The sequence below is a fragment of the Atractosteus spatula genome, chromosome 9, assembly GCF_055471065.1.
Source record: "Atractosteus spatula isolate fAtrSpa1 chromosome 9, fAtrSpa1.hap1, whole genome shotgun sequence".
In the NCBI taxonomy this organism is placed as follows: domain Eukaryota; kingdom Metazoa; phylum Chordata; class Actinopteri; order Semionotiformes; family Lepisosteidae; genus Atractosteus; species Atractosteus spatula.
In genome coordinates this window covers 42359900-42379950 of record NC_142714.1, presented here as the reverse complement: position 1 = coordinate 42379950, position 20051 = coordinate 42359900, and the positions used below count along the sequence as shown (strand labels likewise).

The window sequence follows — 20051 nt, the reverse complement described above, 5'->3', positions numbered from 1 at the left end:
TCTGTGGGATGTCGCTGTTACTAGGCATTTTCTTTTAAGCCTTTGATAGAGCTGACAGGCTGTATTCAAAGCTAAAGATAAATTAGTGAGGGGTGGTGTACAATGGAATTGTCCCATTTATTAAGACTATTCGTGTCGAAATGTATCCCCCCTACATTGCAGCCTGGATAGATTTTGACAGTACTATGTTTTTATGACCTGCCTTTTGATTCTTTCTTTCCAATAAAGTAGTGGGGAATATTGTGTTGATGGAAATAGTGAGAACTCAAAAGTAAGCCAATTATGGAATTAGAGCAGCTTTCTAGTGCTGTCTTCTCTGGATAACCGTTCAGACCTTCCCTGGGGTGATGGTAACAGCCCAGGTTGTGAAGGAACATCTGGACAGTGTTGGTCTGCAACACTGGGTTCCCCTTGCTGATACTGTATTTCTCTCTTCAGCTGTGGTGCTGCAGCTGACCTCAGCAGTTTTGCTCCGCTGAACATCACTCTATTTTTTTATTCTTTATAGTAAATTAGATCAGCAAGGACAGGACCCTGCCTATACTGCTTCCCTATGATGTTCAGTAATTCCTCTCTAAAAACCCTTTGCTGTCCACTGTCCATTGGGTTATAATACCACTACTAATAATAATGATCCTTACACTTATAGAGCGCTTTTCTGGACACTTCACTCAAAGCGCTTCACAGGTAATGGGGACTCCCCTCCACCACCACCAGTGTGCAGCCCCACCTGGATGATGCAACGGCAGCCATGGTGCGCCAGTCTGCTCACTACACACCATCTATCAGTGGGGAGGAGAACAAAGTGATGAAGCCAGTTCATAGATGGGGATTATTAGGAGGCCACGCCTGGTAAAGGCCAAGGGGAAATCTGGCCAGGACACCAGGGTAACACCTCTACTCTTTTTGAGAAATGAATGTGATATGTTGAAAAATCCAGACAGCTTGATTCCACTGGCCACAGCCAGAGATCGAGCCAGTAAAGATTCCGACTGTTTCAGGCTGAAGACAATATTAGTTTTAGCCAAGTGAAACTGCGGTGCAGGAAGCCACAGCAACAGTGGCTGTTCAGAAAGTGACAAGATGGAGAAAGCGAAGCTTTTCCCCATTTCCTCGCTGTGATGCACCACGAGCGGGATGTGTGTTTTTTTAGCCTGTTTTCTGTGGGATAACAGAAAAAGATCCACAGATGACAAAAATATCTCCATAAGCGCAGCTGATGTTTCTTCTCTCTTTTATAAGTGCAGGAAAGAAGACATCCAGAAGAGCAGTTTGAAGATTGTTCTTCTTTTAATGAGTTAGAAACGTTAGGTTAAGCCTATTGAAATTCATTTAGCATTCATGACAGTTGCGTTTGTGTATAATTACGATGAAGCAATACTTCTGGTGATACTAAATGAATACTTGGTTACTGTACAGCTGCAATTAAACCTGACTAAGGAGGTGGAGAAAAGTAAGTGCTTGCCATTTTGCTGTGGCTGTGGGATCTGGATTTTGGGGAAGAAAGTTTTCTTTTGGCTTTGTATCACAGTGATGAGTTAGTGCTGTAAATAAAAGCTCAGAATGAAAGGTGCTTCTTGTGCTGTAAGGAATTGTGCACCGTGAGAACAGCAGCAAAGCTGTGCAGCTATATCTGCTCAGACTGCAACATCAAACTATCGCCCTTCACAAGGCACGTATACCACAAGGGTAATATTTATCAGTTGAACACTCTGCTTTTTGAAAACTGGTTCTTTAAAAGTACAAACGGTGGAAGGTTAAAAATCTTATTGTTTTATCATTGATGTTTTTAGATTAAAAATCTGAGCCTGCCCGTGAGTTTCGGTTTGTTTTAACATCGGCACATTTGGCATAAAAAGCTTGGTGGTACTCTGCTATTGCTCACACTTTGGTGTCTGTAACCTAGCTCTCACGGCATCTCTCTGCATGTGGAAACTCACCATAAACTACAAAAGGAAGTCCAGCCCTGGGTCTGAGGGCTTTGTTTTTCTATTTTAGAGCTCTCTGAGTTTCTCTTGTTAGAATAAAGCTGGGGAATGAAGTGCCGTACATTGATGATGTATTAAGATATTAAGATCATGATTTCCAACCTGGAAAAACACTAAAACATTCAGGTAAAATCTTCTTAAACTATAAAAACTATATTAACAGTATACTGGTTGAAGAGACTTGGCTGAGCATTTAATGGTTTTAGACGAAATCACAACTGGCTGACATTTTAAAATAAAGAGTATTTTTACCTTGTTTAGTTACATGCATAAAGGACTAGAACCCCTGGATACAGGTGTTTTTATATCAGAATACATCTCTGTGAGGCGTCCCAGAAATCAGAGCTGATAGCCAGGGGAAAAGTTACAACTGCGCGAAGACCATCGGGCCCAGCTAGATTGCAGTGTTTGTCACTGCTCTTAGTCTGCATATTTCAATCATATTCAAAGGGAGGTCTGTCTCAAGCAGAATTTACTGTATACTGTATAACTGAAGAGCTAGGGGACTGCTTTTGGCTCGGATAGCCTGTTTTAAGTTTAGGTCCAGCATTGTAAGCTGGAAGTTGCTAATTCTGCATGGATCTGCATCAGCTGGGAATGTTGCAGTGGTGTGGCATGTTGGCTGCCAAGGTTTGGTTGAGTTAATGTGGCTGGGAGTGTCCTGGACTTCAGTGCTATGAGTCCATCTGCAGGCAGAGTATGTGTATGATTGGCCTTTGCTGTGGAGACTTGTGCTTGTATGAAAAAACCTATAGTGTTTTGGTAAAATGTTTTGTTTTTTAATTCAGTAACTTGTCTTCAGCAGATTTTCCTGCAGGAAACTCACTGATGCTTTCAGTCTTTTTCAGGCATATTACAGCAGTGACCAAGTTTGAGCCTCTACCGTGCACTGTAGAAAGAGAAATGTAAAAGTTGCTAATAGATTTTTAGATATTTTTTTAAAAAAGGAAATCAAATAATTATTTTTGTCCGAAACAGGAAGGGTGACACAGTTAGAAATTATAGAGCAAAAGTAGGCTTGAGGGCACAGAATTAAATGTAGCAAGAAGTAAGTAACAAGATAGCTGAAGAACCACACCAAAAGCAATGCTGAAATCCCCTTTACAGAATCATGCAAGGTTCAGAGGTTTTGATAGCGAAGATCCGTCTGTAAGGAACACAGAACCTTCACAACACATAACGCTTGCTCTCACGTAATAGGAAAGTCCTGCCAGCTCTGCTCATCATCCAAGAGGAGGATTGTGAGACGGGGACAAGCTGAGAGAGCCAAGGCTGAGTAATCCCAACCTGACTCGCCCAGTTTTGCTGCAATTTGGGGAATACTGGGCACAGTCATAAGAGCACAAGACAAGGCGCAAACAAGTGGAGGCCATTCAGCGCCTTGGATCCCATTGGATAGTTAGTCGCTGATTGATCTCAGGATCATTGAGCTGGTTCTAGACAGAAGCCCGAGTTTCTGCTCCCATAACATGGCTGGGTAGTGTGTCCCTCACTCCCATAACCCTACAAGTCCGCTGGTGGCATCATCCGTACTTGGACAAGTGACTTCTGGGCCACAGAGCTCGGGACCGAACCCCCACCAAAAGCCTTCCTGAGAATGTTTAAAATACTGTTTTTGTTTTTGACATTTAAAGAAAGCGGATAAAAGGTATTTGCAATCATAGCCTAATTCGAATTTACATTTTCAAACATGAAATTGTGGCTTTTGTTTGACTGTAGAATGATACAATGAGCCATTGTATGACCCAGTTTGACTCCTGTGAGGTTATAGTGCCGGACTTGTTTTTTTGACACTGCTTAAAAATTTAAATATTCAAAGTACGTAATGGGGCTTCGTATTTATAAACCAAGTTATTTACAGTAATGGGACTGTTGTTTAACATATTTAAATAGTTTTCCGTCAAGAGTCTTTGTTCTGTGAGGTCACCAAATATGTTTTACCCTTGTTAAACAAGCCGAATTCAATGCAAAACTTCAGAGAGAGCCTGATTAATGAGGATTACAGGAAGTGGCAGTTCACAATTTGCAGTCTGAGTTCCTGTTGGCTTTTTCGCTATGATCGCTCATTAAGTACGGTCGTGACACCTCAGGGGAGCTGAGGTTTTATAAAGCACAAGCATGTGAACGTAGTCAATTCTGAAGGTGCATCCACCCCGAATGTGTTCAGCTCCTGTGCCTCGAAGCACATTTGGATTTATATTTAGTATGTATTCATATGTATGGGTGAATCTCAATTATCATCGCATTTCAAAGCCTCCATCTCAATAAAAGGACGGCCAATTTAAACATAACACCAACGTCCAAACTATCATTACTATGAGTAAAGTTTCTAAGAAGATTTTAAAAACATAAGGTCAATGGATTCAGTGAGAGAGTGTCCGAGTCTATGATTGAGAAATATTGGTGCACACCAGAAGTGGCCAGTCCACATCTGTCCATATTTTTGCATTTCATGCATTTCTAAAGTGCATTTCTTATAGTTCTTCTATACATACGCTAAGGGTTTTGCACCAGATGTGCTCCGTGCCGGGCTTGCATGAAGGATATTAAAACATCTATAAGTTCTAAGTTGTTTTTTTTTAAAATTGTAACAGTAACATACATTACTACTGAATTGACCCTGCTGATTCAGTTCATTATGGAGTGCATTAATGCTGCCTTCGAATACCTATTCTGCAAAGTCTGTCCTGCTACTGTTTTGTTATCAGTTCCACTGCTGTTAAGATATATTTCACTCCAAAGATTTGGGAAGAACTACTGACGCACGCTAAACTTTAAAAGTCCGTTTATTTTCCTGTTTTATTTCATTCACGTGATAGATCTAGAAGTGGCTTTTTGCTAATAAAAGTCTGTTTTAACATTTATCATATGTCTTATGCCATAAGTGTGTTTTATCGTCGGTTGTAGATTTTGTTTTTGTCCTTGCTTTTATGATGCATGCTGTCGTGGATAAGGAAATTTGGGTTTTGTGCTTACAAGGCAGTTTGTAATGTTGCAGTGCCATTTCACAAGATTTTATTGTTAAGTGTAAATTCCCACCGGTCAGTCCTGTCCCTACTTGTTTTCCGATCTGTTAAAGTCACCAATTTTGTCTTCCTCTGGTTTTTGCAGCGTCGCCTTAGCAGACCCCTGAGTTATGGCTTCGGCTTCTATACCAGCATATAATTCAAACTCCCTGGAAAACAATTCCAGTAAAAATGTGAGTTGCCATCTCTTTGTATTTTTTTTAATTTATATATGCTAACTCAAGGTGCCAGTACGTGTGGCAAATTCATCACACCCTTCATAGAAAAACATGAAAAACTGGAAGGCAGAAATAACTCATAGCCTGTGAAATCAGCAATAATGATAATTAACAGCCTGTGTCTTTGTTCTTAATTGAATGGTTTGCCACTGCGTTTCTAGGTCAGGATGTACTGTATTATGTGAAACACTTTGTTTAGTTGAACTGTGTTTTCTCTGTTGAGGTAAAATGAAGATTAAGTGAACTTCCTATTAAAACAGTTGAAGATGCTCTTACATGACTGGCTTCACTTTAAAACTGAGGAGGGGTTTAAAGGGTGATGTTTAGTCTACATATATTGATGACTGACTGCACTACTTGGGCTCCAAACTGGAAGGTATCCACAATGGAACATGTCTGTGATGGCAGTCTGTCCTCTTTGTCCTTATGTGTCCGTCATGCGTATCCTACCAAACTACACGCTTCCTCTTTGATTTGATTTAAGTGAGAATTTTTGCTGCGTTTTCTGTAAGATGGGCATGCACCCATCAGATTGGTTTCAGAGATGTAATGGAGAGCAGTGTCCATCTCTGGATGGTGCTGTCTGTGAACGGGAGGTGCTGAAATTTCCAGAAGTGCAGTTTTCCACTGTGCACTTCAATGCCCTCCAGGTAGTTTGGTTTTTGAGTTCTGTTCTGATGCACAGGATAATATACGTTTCCCTGACAGCTGTTTCATTATTCCCATTTTTTTTCAGATCGTCATATGGTCTTAAACATGGTTAGATCTAAACAACATCCCATATCTTAAGCTCATTATGTAGCCTTGTAACTGACTATCTGACTTTTACTACTGTAGACGGTTATTTTGTTCAAAGCAACAAAATTCAGTATCATTCTTGTTGATTGCAAATGCTGTGAACAGCATTTGATTAGCAGGAGTCGCATTTTGGCCACAATTCTTAATGCTCAGAACATTCTTGTTTAGAACACAGTTTAAGGCACATTCATGTTTCTCTCACATAATGCCACAGATGCAAGTTATATTCTGGCACCTCCATCTCTGAACTGATCTGCTGATCACAGCCTGAAGTGAAACAGTTTGTTCAGCAGTACTTTCTTTTGCAAGGTGTATTGAACACTTGAATTAAAGCAAGTAAACTAATTTCAGGTTGGAGTTTGACTGTTTGACTGGTGTTGTTGGAGGTGGAGGGTTGGTCAGCGGCTGTCTGTTGTTTAAGAAAGGTATTAAGGTGAAACGGAATCTGATCTTTCTTATTTAAATCTGTTGAAACTGACCCTGGAATCCTGGGTGGGAAGTCAGGAGCTACATGAGTAATAAACATTACAATGCACAGATAACTAGCAGAAAGTGCAATAGAAACTAAAAGGTTTGCATGGCATCCTCTTTTGCAAGAAGACCCACTTATTGCACCATGCACCTGAAGTATATACCATGGTGACATGTCTAGGACTGAACCCTAGATAGATTTTTAATGTTATAGTAAATATATGCTTGCATTCCTAACATCCTGCGCAGCCTCTTCTGAGAATGATCGTTTAATATTCCTGTTGACCAGTTCCTTTCCTGGTGCTCGGACAGCACCTGATGAGACGGCACTTTCCACTGCAATCCCATGCACAGATTAAAGGGGAAATGCAACACTATTTTCATATTTCGAAGTTAGAAAGACTCGGCATTGCTGAGTTCATTTCAGACCGCAATAAAAGTAAAGCGTACACAGTAACTTACCTCCAGTTTACATTAAAAAAATAGGCTACGTTTCCAGGTATGTGCAGCGCCATGCTCTGCAATCCAAGAACGAAGCAGCAAGACTTATGGTGAAGTGTAGTGGCTCAATGCCACTGTAAACAAGCAGGCTTGTGAATACATCTCTTTGAATCCAACAAAAATATTGCTTATGATTTCAAGACGGTTTTGGGGACAAATACTGCTTCTTAACTCTGCATGCAGATCACGTTGGAACATTTCTGTGGTGAAATGTTTGCTGCACAACCTGTATTTCTATGCTCGTACATCGCATTACGTTAGTCATTACAGGGACTAGTGTGCAGGAAGGGCTGCATCTCGTCGCAAATTGTGGGAACTCGAATGTGAGTTTGCGACATGGCCACTTAGAGTACTTTCTAAAAGTTCACAATTTTGTACTTAATTCGAAATTTGTCAATTGTTTCTATAACATCAAGGAATTTATTTTGTTACTGAGATTTAATAACCGGTCTGAGAAATTTTGACTGCAGTTCCCCTTTAAATGCTACAAATGTGTAACATCCAGCTTCTCCAAGACCTCAGGGTGTCCATTAGACTTTGTCTGCTCACTGCACAGGATGCTAACTGACAGTGCAGCTCATCTGATTAACCATTAACATTTTTGGGACAAAAATGACTAACTTATCTAAGAAAGCACTAATGTTTTACTAAAAGAGCTAAGAAGGTACCATCTTAGGTTGCTTAGTCTGCTGGAAAATGTCTGAATGTTGTAGTTCATTACATATGCAATAAATAATAGGCAATATCTTTGCTAGACAAACTCCAAAAGAAAAGATAGGTAAGTAGTGATGGGAGGATTTTGTGAAATAACCCTCAAATATTAGAGTACAGGACATGCATTTGTGTACCAAAAGATCAGTTTGCAGTAAGTATGTGGTTGCATAACAGGCTCTTTTCACTGCTTGTTCAATGGTTGACAGTACATTCCCGGCGTGTTTGAGAATTGTGGATTGCTTCCTGAAAGTTCCTGAAGTTTTCGATCAGTGGAACATATGGTCATCAAAGCCCATCCTAAAGCTGTAGGGTCAGATGACAAGGATGGCTGGTGAGGGACAGCCCTTTAAGCATCACGCAAAGGATATGTAAGAATACAGGCTGCCCAATACCAGTGAAGGTGCAGCAAGCTAGGCCCCTTCCTAACACCTCTCCTGAAACAATGGAAAGACACTCCTCTTGCTCTCACGCTCTCACACCCCTGCTCCCGGGATGTGGCCTCCTTTTTTGTCCTGCTGCGACGTTAAGTCATCTTCCAAAACAACAACAGCAAACAGGTTTAAACTACAGTATATCTCCTCTAGCAGATGCTTCACTCCCCTGCGCTTGCTTGAATTGTGTGGGGTTGTGTTAGTGCAGAGGTCTGTGTTTGCACAGGATGGAACGGTCCTTTGCCAGATGCTCTTTGCACTGTTGTGCAGTTAGAAAACCGTGACTTCTGACTAAAGCTTTAAAAATTGGTCTCGTTATGCAATGTACGTGCAATCCTCCATGATGTGCCGAAAAATACTTCTCATTATCAAGACCCATGCTTTGAATTTTTACCTGCTTTTTTAACCAAAAACGAAACACTGTGGATATAATCAATAAAGTAAACTCGGACTTCCCAGCTCACGGATAACAAACTAAACCTGCTCTTCCTTACATAACAAATAGTTTCAAAAAGCTTAAAAGTGGGCTAAAATTGTTTTTGTGGCTTTCATGTAATTTTAGTGTATTTGGAAGGGACTTTCACGACGTTGCATGGCAGCCAAGATTTTAACTGGCCAATTGTGCAACGTTAACTGGCTGAGTGTGACAGTGTGTTTTCATTCCTATAATTTCAGGCCTCAAGGGAAAGTCTGAAAATGGAAACACTAGCAGATGTGCCCCTTTTGCCTGGAGAAGAAAGAGTTATAGGTAAGTGTTGTCTCATCTCCTCCTCTCTAATCTAATAAAGGTTTTCGTCTGAAGTGTACCCTCTGGTACATACGATGCCAGTAGGTCATGTTCATATAAAAACACATTGAACAAAAAATAGATTCTGCTAAAAACCTCTGGCATTTTCTGATCTTTCTACACTTTGAAAGTGAGGTCAGCAGAAAATGTATTTATATTTCAAAAAGGGAGAGATTGTGCCCAGGTTGAGTTTTCAACTCCCTATCCTTGACTTGCCAGTTGGCAGATGACTGGAGACAGATGACTGCCCAGTGTCAGTGCCTTCTGTCTCGATCCCCTTTTAAGACTTTTCTTAGAAGAAAACTGACACTTAATAGGGATACTGGATCTTTTTCTTCTAGTATTTTGTAGTTCCTGACGTTTTTTTGTGTGTGCTTTATCGTACTGCAGCAGGGTGAGCTGTTTGCTTGTCATTGGCTGTCATTGCCTTTTCTTTGCCAGTTGTGTGAGTTGAATCTAATTAAATGAATGAAGCCATTGTTAGTGACCTGTTATGTTAAGAGATGAGCTCTTGGAAAACTAGAATGCTTTTGCTGTGTACTAAAATTGACAAATTGTCCTTCCAGGGCTCTATCCTTCTGAAATTCTGTTCACTTTAGAATTCCTTTTAGTTGTTCACTTGACTGTTAGCGGAAATGTGATTCTTGGCAATCTCCAGGGAATTTCCTGATGTGTGTATTTCCCAGTCCTAGTCCTAGGGACACACAGACCTGCTGGGTTACATTCCATCTGAGCTTTTAAACTGAACTGAGTTGCCTGACTGAATCCTTTTGAAAGATTTTTCTTCTCTTCTCAAAGGTTGGAGATCTTTAATTACTTATGAAACACAGTACGATAACATAATTCCTATTAATCCCTGTTCAGTCAATTAAGAGTTCAATTCCATAACTTAGAGCTGAACTGTAACCAAAACCAGCAAATGTGTGCTTTTCCAGGACCAGGACCGGGGATGCCAAAATATAGGAGTAAGAGATAAGATCAGATCACTTTATTAGCCATATACAATTTCTTGCATTAGGAATTTGTCTTTTCGCATACCCCAGCTTGCTCTCCATGAGACACACAGATGGGGAGAGAGAAGCTTGGGGTCAGAGCACAGGGTCAGCCATTCATACAGTGTCCCTGGAGCAGTTGGGGTTAAGGGCCTTGCTCAGGGGCCCAACGGAGTAGGATTCGTCTGCCGGCTGCGGGATTCGAACCGGCAAACTTCCAGCCACAAGCACAGATCCTTAGCCACAGTGCCTCTGCTCCTCCCCAATAGAGTAGACTGTGTACTCACCGCCCCGATAGAGTAGACTCTGTACTCTCCGCCCCAATAATGTAGACTATGTACTCTCCACCCCAAAAGAGTAGACTGTCAATCAACAGGTTCTAAAGAGTGACTTTACTGTTTCAGTTGAAAAATTTCTGGACTTCATTAAGGCATGTACAAGGTTGGTTTTGACAGGCCTATATGTCAATGCTAGAGTGGGGTAATTTATTAGTTATTAGTTTTTTATTAGTAAAATTTGTAGATCCTGATCTTTTGACAGTATTACTGCTAAAGTGCCTATATAAATTGCTGTTGTGCATGTGTTTAGATTGTTTTCTCTGCATGCGCTTCAGAATAAGGACACAAGAAAGGCCAAACAGCCTCCTCGTTTGTGACCTATCTTGCTCATTTTTGTAGTTCAGCAGTAAGCAACGAGAATTTAAAATCCCATCCAGGGTTTTCTTGAAGGAGCCCACCTGACTGGGAGGCCTTTTCCAGACACCCACCTTTCTTTGTGTAAAGAAGCTCTAAGAAACAGCACACCGGTGACATTAGAACATGGGTCTAATAGAGATGTGTTCTTCATAGCAGCAAGGTTGACATAAGGGCATCATTGGGTTATTGGCCTTCACTTTACAGACATTCTGCATCATAAGTGCAAAAGAAACTGAAAATAAAGCATTCTAAGAGCTATGCCAATATATGTGATTTTATTATACAGTTATGTGTTTTCTTTCTGTTGTTATAGGACAGAATTGTATACACAACAAATTAGAGTAAGGTTTTGTAGTTGTATCGCAAAACCAAATTTTACCTTGAACCAGAATTAATTCTGTACTGAAATCTTTAGTTGGGTAAATGAAAATCAGTCTATGCTGGGTTCAATCTGGCCAACATGAAGTCAGATGTACAGATGACATGCTTGCATTACATTAAGGAAGCCAGCATTTTACATAGCTTTTGTCTGTGCTGTTAGTCGCTTCATTCCTTTCCATTTTGTGTCTGAGATATTAAGATGAAATCAATCTGTTTTCCTCTGAACTCTCCACTGCTGCTGTATGTGCTCTTGGGCTGTCAGAGCTAATTTTGACCAGTAGCAGGCTACTCAGAAAAGCCAGAATGACTGTCTTTAACATCTCAGCCCTTCTGATTACACGGAAATGGTCTTGTAAAGAGCCTTAGTATACAACCTTGAACCAAAGTTCTGCTTTTATCTCTGAATTCGTGCAGGGTTTTCATATCACAGGATGGAGATGAGCAACTTCAATCTTGCATGACCTCATTCCCGCGGGTATTACAAAGATTTTTAATTTAGCAGCTAAGACCTGAAAAACCAGGTGACGTCTTAGTCTCATTATTGAAAACGAACCACAGATTGCAAGTGGAAGCTACATGGAAGTGTTTTATAACCGAAAACATGAGGGTCATCTTTACATAAAGGGTTGTGGGAGTGTGGAACAAGCTACACTCCCATATTGTTGAAGCCGATACCCTGATACCTGATACCCAAGAAACAGCCGGATGAGATCTTTGCTAAATTCGCTACTGACTTCCAAATGGGAGAGGCCAAGTGGCCACTTTCTTATGTTCTTATTCAGCATGGCGCTGGAGAGTGGCGACTTGTTGCATGTTGCTCCTCGTCTGTAGGTCTTTGTCTGTTTCGTGTAATGGGCTTTGTTATTTTTCTTGTTGTTGCTGATGCTGTTTTTACTCTTTTTTTTTTTGTTTTTCCTTAATGTCTTTGTATTGGAGCCTACATGCAAATAAGCATTTCATTGCACTTGTGCAGATGACAATACACTGAACTGAACTTGTTCAAATAATTTAACTGTGATCAGAGATGGAATGGAAACTAATACTGGCATTGCCCACTCCTGCCTATGCAAGTTCTTGAACTGCCTAGAAGGAGAAGGAAAGGTCTTTCCTTTGTTTTTATTTGATAACGTTCTACCTTGCATAAAAATATAAATAATGCCATTTTTAGAGCGAGCAGCTGTGACTCTGTGTGTTCAAAACACCAATTAGAGAAGATGATTCGGTACAGTACGCATGAACTATTCGAAGTTGCACCCAGTCTGTTCTTTAGAGAGACAGCAGCAGTAAGGCCGCACACTCCAAAGTGCTTTTCTGAATTCACTGTAGAAACAAAAGACTTGCTTCAGCAGTCTTAAGTTCCTTCACAGGTGGGTAGGCATAGAGGCAATAAAAGCAGAAATGACTCTGAAGTGGTGTGGTAGCAGTTCTTGAGTCTAGAGGTGCTACAAGTGTCCCCGGTCATGTTACTCTCGTGAACGTTCTGGCTGTGGTTTAATGTTTAGGTGTGGGAGTTATGTCCAAGGTGTATGCGTCTCATAATTAGCACCTCCGATGTGTGTTCAGAGCTACACATCTGAAAAGGCTGCTCCTGAGACTAAGGGGGACAGAGCACATCCACAAGACTTAGTGTACTGCTGCCGGCCTCAGTAGATAAAACACTATTAGTGTAGTCTCCAGTGTTTATTGTTAGGCACACGTCTCAAATGAAATGTGGGAAAAAAAAACATTTAGCTGGTATGCACAAAATGTGTTATGAAAGGAAGTATCCACTGAAAAATTTTCAGTAATCACAATTTCTGTTGAATTGTGAGAATGTCGCTCGGGGGGTGTCTGGAATCATACTTACAGCTCATTTCTTTCCACAGACAAAGACATCATCTATATTTGTCCTTTCAACGGAGCAGTAAAAGGGAAAGTGTTCATTACAAATTACAGACTTTTCTTCAGGAGTATTGAAGTGGTAAGTCCTCTTTTACAACAAAATTGTTAGTATTTCCAACTGTGTTCTGCTGACCTAGCGTGATTGCTGAGGGTGTGATTTTAGAGACTCTTTCCACTTCTGTGCCTTGTGCACACTGCAGGATTATTAGCTGTTGTGGGTAAGGAGACCTCTAATCATAGCGATAATTTCTTACTGCTGACACCCTGTTAATGTTGCGTTTGGGTATTTAAGGTTATAAATAGTTAAAGTTATATGACACTAGTTAAGTAGAGTTAAAATAATGATTTGCACTGGGTGGCATGGTGGTGCAGTGGTTAGCATGCCTTGTGGTACAGGGATCCTGGGGTTTCGTTGCTGGGATGGGGTTTGTATGTTCTCCCTCTGTTTGCGTGGGTCTCCTCCACGTGCTCTAGTTTACTCCCACTGTCCAAAGACATACTAGTAGGTTAATTGGTCTCTGGGAAAACTGGCCCTGCTGCGAGCATGTGTATGTTTATATCTGTGTGTGCGCCGCAATGGAATAATATCTCATCCAGAATGTGTCCTGTCTAGCACCCGGTGCTTTCTGGGATATGCTCTGGGGCAACGTGACCCTGAATTGTATAAGCGGTTATGGAGGGGATGGGATTGATTTGCACTTAATTGGTAAAAGTTACAGATTATGTACTATACAGAAACACATACTGTACTATCACTGAACCAAACGAAATGTGGTATATAGTTGTAAAATTCGAAATTGACTTGGATGCAGTCAAGGGTAGTAAAAAAAGATCCTGAGAAGATTATTTTCAGTGTTGTGTGGAAATCTCTTGGTTGCACTATCTGGACCCTTATTTCAGCCTCCCACAGGACTTGAAGCAGCACCCCAAAGAGGAAAATGTCCTCTGATACTTAATAACGCAATAAAAGAAAAGGCTTGATTAGGTCTTAAATCGGTGGGGAATCCCTGGTTTAAAAAGGACAGTGGGGACTGTGAAGCTTGGTGACATCCTCTGTTGTAGAGGAGAAACTATTGACCACCATTCTGGTCAGAGCCTCTTCACTTTGCTCTCCTGCTGTTTACAGAATACCAACTGGGACAGTGTCTTCAGGTCTCTTTCCTGGTACAAAGTGTCAAAACAATTGTAACACCCTCTGGCATAAAGATGTTTTCCCTTGTTTTATTCATTCCATATTCCTTGGTCCTTTGAGAAAATTGACACCTTAGGGCACTGATGTTTCATTTGATACTGCCTTTCTTATCTGTACCAATAACAAAGGCATTTTTCTCACCAGAAAATATTTTTTAAAATGTCAGTAAATGGCAAATCCCACATCAGAAGCCCTTTCTTCTTAACAGTGTGACAACATTTGGTTTAGTAGCAGCTTATGGGAGTTTCTGAATCCTTTACCTTGACTGTAAATGCTCTGGAAGGAAATCTGAGCTCTCTAATAAAGGATATGTGAAGCTCCTGTATTATATCAAAATAGATTGTGCTTCAGGCATAATTGTTTCTTTGGTGGTCATTGTGTAATCTACAGTGTTATTGTAGCCTCATCAGTTTTACCACTAATGGAGACATTCAGTTTGGTGTCTGCAGGATAAAGCTTTTGCTCAGAGTGGACCTGATAGCCTGAAGATTAATAACCCGGCAGTTATGAAACCCATTTCAAAATTACTGTGTTGCTTTCAGTATTATTGCCAAATCTGTTCATTCTCTAGTTATCAAAGTAAGCTGCCACGGTAGTGCTGCACATTGCTAATAATGCAGTTGTGGAGTTGAATTGATTGGAATTCTGCAGTTTCTCCCTCTGGTTTTGTGTTTTCACATTTGATGCTGAAATTCACAAGGTTGACAAGTCAATGGGTCTGAGGATTTTGAATACTTGTAGCAGGTCCCCTCATGTTCTTTGCTGTTCAGGACTAAAAAGGTTCAATTCTTTTATCCTGTCAGAGCAGGTCATTCTGTTGTACCTGAGAATGTATCTGGTTGATCTCTTCTGGACTGATTCCAAAGCAGCAATATCTTTATTGTTACATAGTGAAAACTGTAAGCAGTATTCAGCATGGGGTCTTGCTAGTGTTTCTCTAAGGAGATGCCACCATCTGTCTTCTGATATTTTCCAAAGACGTCATTCAAACAAAAGAGGAAAGAAGAAACCTAAAATTTATTTTAGGATTTTGTGGATTTAAACATCATGGGATTTTCAGTAGGAGTTTATTGATGTGTAAGTGTTTCTTTTTTAGTCAGATGAAGGAATTTGCAGGATTACTAAGGCCAGTACTTTTTCTTCCTGGGGGGCGGGCTACTAAATAAATAACCGAAAGCAAAGAGCCTCAGGTGTGTTGGTTTTCAGAAGTGAGGACCTTGTCTTCCTCCATTAAAACATATCCATTGAACATTGCTGGTAAAGACCTGAACTTGTGCAACTTTAGAAATAAGATTTCACTCAAAATGCTTGGAATTGAACATCCTTTTAGACATGGAAAAGGCTTAGATATGTTAATCATAGGGCCCAAATCAGCATTTCAGCAATCCCTTGAAAAAAGCTATTGGCCAAAATATTGCATTTTACTCAGTTTATAACTGAGTTAGTGATTGTTAGGAGTCATTTAACATCAAACAGTTGCCCACTTGACCCATGAGAGGCTGACCAGGCCCAGGTTCAATTAAATAGTTCTATTTTAGGCATTCTGAGGCTTAGAATCAGTCTACTTTCTGAAGTTGCTTGGGTATTTACTCCAGCCCTGGCTCCGTGACATCTCTGAAGTCCAGCAATATGTGCACAGGGTGAGAGTGTCTGCTCAAGCCATTGCCCTCTTGTTCTGGCAGTAGTACTGCACTGTGTCCTTAATTCCATACTTCTTTTGTTGACTGTGACATCAGGACCCCGCGGTGACTCTTGACGTGCCTCTCGGAGCCATCAGCCGCGTGGAGAAGATGGGAGGCGCATCCAGCAGAGGTGAAAACTCCTATGGCCTGGACATCACCTGCAAGGTGCGGACCCAATTTATTTTTTGCCGCTCTCCCTGGATGTAGGATATCCAAGTCATTACTGAATACTTGGTGTCTAACACTGAAATGTAAATTAATAAGGTTTCCACCAGGTCTTCTTTCCAGCCTTTGAGTTCAGAGATACAGAATGAGTTGAGTTTAGTCAGCGGTAGGCCTGAAACGGACTGTGATCAAGTACTGGTAGGGTGATACAGTTGTGAAAAGGTTTGTGAACCATTGGAACTCTCTGGATTTCTGCATGAATAGCTCCTGAAATGTGATTCGATCTCCATCCAAGTCATAATAATAAAGACAGTCTTATTTAACAAACAACACACACAACATTTTACATTGCCTTATCTTTATTGAACAAATGGTTTAAACGATCAAAGTCATTGATGGAAAAGGTATGTGAACCTCTAGGATAATGACATCTGGAAAACAAGGCAATTGGAGTCAGGTATTCACATCAATGAGTCAGGTGTTCCAATCAATTCAGGTGTGGGTTTGACCTGCCCTGCCGTATAAAAAAATCACACAAATTTGGTTATCTGCTCTTAACAACAGAATTCTGTTAAAGTGCAATATGACCCGATCAAAAGAGATTTCAGAGAACCTCAGAAGAAGAGTTGTTGAAGCTCATCAAAGGATTTCTAAAGACTTGGGCCTCCATTAGTCCGCAGTCAGACAGGTAGTTTACAAATGGAAGAAATTCAGCACCCTTGCTACTCTCCCTAGGAGTGGACATCCTACAAAGATCAGTGCAAGGGCATGCCGTACAATCCTCAAACAGGTGACAAAGAACCCTAGGGTGACAGCTAAGGGTCTTGCAGGCATCTCTTGCACTTGATAACATCTGTGTTCATGAGTCATCCATAAGAAAAACACTGAACAAGAGTGGTGTTCATGGGTGGTTACCACAGAGGAAACCACTGCTCTTCAAAAAAAACATTGCTGCCCATCTCAAGTTTGCTAAAGACCACCTGGATGTTCCACAGCACTCCTGGAACAATGTTCTCTGGACAGATGAGACAGAAGTTGAACTTTTTGGTAAATGTACACAGCGTTATGTTTGGAGAGAACAAAACACAGCATAGCAACACCAAAACCTCATCCCAACTGTGAAGCATGGTGGAGGGAGTATAATGGTGTGGGGCTGTTTTGCTGCTTCAGGGCCTGGACAGCTTGCTATCATTGAGAAATCAACAAATTCCAAGTTGTATCAGGAAATTCTACAGCAGAATGTCAGGGCGTCTGTCTGTGATCTAATACTCAAAAGAAATTGGGTCATGCAACACATCAGTGATCCAAAACACAGGAGTAAATCAACAACAGAGTGGCTCAAACAGAAGAAATTTCGTATTTTGGAATGGCCAAGTAAGAGTCCCATTGAAATGCTGTGGCGTGTTCTGAAGCAGGCCGTTCAACCAAGACATCCCAAAAATATATATATGAACTGAAACAGTTTTGTATAGAGGAATGGGCCAAAATAACTCCTAACCCCTGCACAGGTCTGATCAGCAGCTACAGAAAGTGTTCAGTTGAGGTTACTGGCAATAAAGAAGGTTCCACTAGTTACTAAACGTAAGGGTTCACATACTTTTTCCATCAATGACCTTGATTGTTCAAACCATTTGTTCAGTAAAGATATGGCAATGTAAAATGTTGTGTGTGTTGTTTGTTAAATAAGACTGTCCTTTTTATTATTATGACTTGGATGAAGATCAGATCACATTTCAGGAGCCATTCATGCAGAAATCCAGATAATTCCAGAAGGTTCACAAACTTTTTCTCACAACTGTATGTTGAAATGCAGAGCTCTGAACATCCTCTTATTTTAAAGGCTCTTTAAAATATACCGGTTTAAGGTCCTTTGCTTGATGGTGAGGGTTAATAATGAAGACATCCTGCAGTGCACAGTGTGCTTCCGAGAAGCTAGAAGCTGCCATTCACAGAACCTAATTATACACTTTGCGAATGTTACATGCCAGTACTATATTGCAGTGGTTCTTACAGCTTGTCTAAAATATAATCTGAGTGATGTTACTCTTTCAAGCCTGTGTGGAGCTTTTAGCGTCTGTTCTGTGTGTATATGTATTTAAGGACATGAGGAACCTGAGATTTGCCCTGAAACAAGAAGGACACAGCAGAAGAGACATATTTGAAATCCTTTTCCGATATGCCTTCCCCCTCTCTCATGGTCTGGTGAGTTTTTCCACACAAGATATTGGCAGAGGGCACCAACTTCCAGAAATCAGAGTTCTGATTGTAGGAAGCTCTCACGATGTGGAGCATCACAGTCTTATGTTGAGAGTGGTGTTCCTGCCCCAGTGAGATTTCTTTATAGGGGACATCTTGAATGAGACACTACACTACACTGTTTGACTTGCAGAATTGTTTAGAGAAGACTTGATGGTGACTAACTTGAGAAAAGCTGCTTAACCTATCTCTGCCATTTGCCCTTTTGTTATACAGACATTATTTGCATTTCTAAGCCAGGAGAAGTTTCCGGAAAATGGCTGGAATATTTACAATCCTATGCAGGAGTTTCGCCGGCAGGTGAGCATGTACCGTTCTCTTTAAAAGATTTTTATTCTGAATTGCGCTACACGTGATATTCTGTCCTTGGGTTCTGCCGTCTGTGGAGAGCAACTGCCTGAGATCTTTCACACTGTACTAGACTCCCACAGGAAGATTCTGTTGAAGATTCCTGTCTTGTGGCTGAGAAGAAATCCAAGTCACATTTAACCCTCATGGTGGAGGCTTCATGCCATTCTTGAGTGCTTTATAGTGAATCTAGAAAGCTTCGCCTTCTGTCAGAAAGATGCTTGTTCCTGTTGAAGGTCACAGAATCCCAGAGCCCATCCCAGAGGGACAGAGCACAAGGCAGGATTACACCCTTAGATGAAAACAGGTCCACCTTAGGAATCAGAGAGGCCTTTCAGTCAAGATTCTTTAAAGGGTTAAAAGCAATTTTCTCTTTGTTTCTGTGATATAACAGGGATTACCCAACAAAACGTGGAGGATAACCTTTCTGAACAATAATTATGAGCTGTGTGACACATACCCCACGATCCTTGTTGTGCCTTACACCGCCTCAGACGAGGACCTACGGAAAGTGGCTGTGTTTCGATCCAGGAATCGGATACCGGTAAGTGTTTCACCCCTACTGGGATTTCCTTCCTTCCTCTCTTGGTGATTGCAGGATATCTTCATTCTGCTTCTGGCATCAGGCTTAAATTTCCCAAGATTTTCCACATGTCCTCTCTTCATGTTGTTGGGTACATACAGGTATAAGCAACATATCATCACAGATTGACTAATGTTACATACTAATGTAACAGACTAATGTTACAAATGGGAGTTATGCCTATTGTTTATCTGTTATAGCAACTTCACACTCTGCTGCCTGAGCACTTAGATGTAAACTTTCCTTTGTGTCCAGTAGGTTACAGATACAGTAAAACCTCGGTGTTCATAGGGGTTATAGGTATCTTGATGCCTCAGTGAATGGTGAATTTGTGACTGCAGGACTTAAAACCAGCATTTCGGTTGTAACTTTTTTATTATAACTCATCTATTTCAGAAAAAGTGGCAGTATTTATTGGTAGTACATACCTTTAATGAAAATGAATGCAGTAAATCTAAAACAGTTTTCACCCAGTAATTTAATTCTTGCCTGTTTCAAAGAAATTAGATCACTGTTATTATCATCAAGGCTTACCATGTATTTGATATTTTTATCATTCTTAGTAGGGTGCATTCTCTTTAATTTTTAAGTTTTCATTACTATTCAAAAGTAACATTACTGTACTGTAATAATTTACTACTTGCCTGTTATTACTGTGCTGCAAACTGAGAGTGTGATAACTTAGGGGACCACAGAGGGTTTTTTTTATTTAATATTCCTTAAGCAGCATAACACTCACATACAGGTCAGTGCACAATGCTTTCCTGACAGGAAGTGAATAACTTAAGCATAACCCATGGTGCTCTTCTACATTAACTGTTTGTTAACCAAGCTTTGGCTTGACTACAGAGGCCAATGCAGGTCAGGCAAAATAGATCTGTGAGTTGAAGATGCGCAACTGTGTGCCCACGTTTACTCTCTTATTGCGCAGCTTGCGAATAG

General features: G+C 40.7%; 1 protein-coding gene across 3 annotated transcripts in view; it reads left to right on the top strand.

Annotated features, from left to right (window-relative positions):
- mtm1 (myotubularin 1) overlaps positions 1-20051 on the top strand; it is a 36592-nt gene that overhangs the window by 2928 nt on the left and 13613 nt on the right. For 2 of the 3 annotated variants that reach the window (XM_088925404.1, XM_088925405.1), the window contains exons 2-8: positions 5100-5187; positions 8823-8895; positions 12868-12962; positions 15812-15922; positions 18023-18124; positions 18395-18478; positions 18921-19070. In XM_088925404.1, the coding sequence (XP_088781530.1) occupies positions 5125-5187; positions 8823-8895; positions 12868-12962; positions 15812-15922; positions 18023-18124; positions 18395-18478; positions 18921-19070 (678 nt within the window). In that variant the 5' untranslated portion in view covers positions 5100-5124. The remainder of the gene's footprint in view (positions 1-5099; positions 5188-8822; positions 8896-12867; positions 12963-15811; positions 15923-18022; positions 18125-18394; positions 18479-18920; positions 19071-20051) is intronic. The other variant, XM_088925406.1, reaches the window with a different exon arrangement.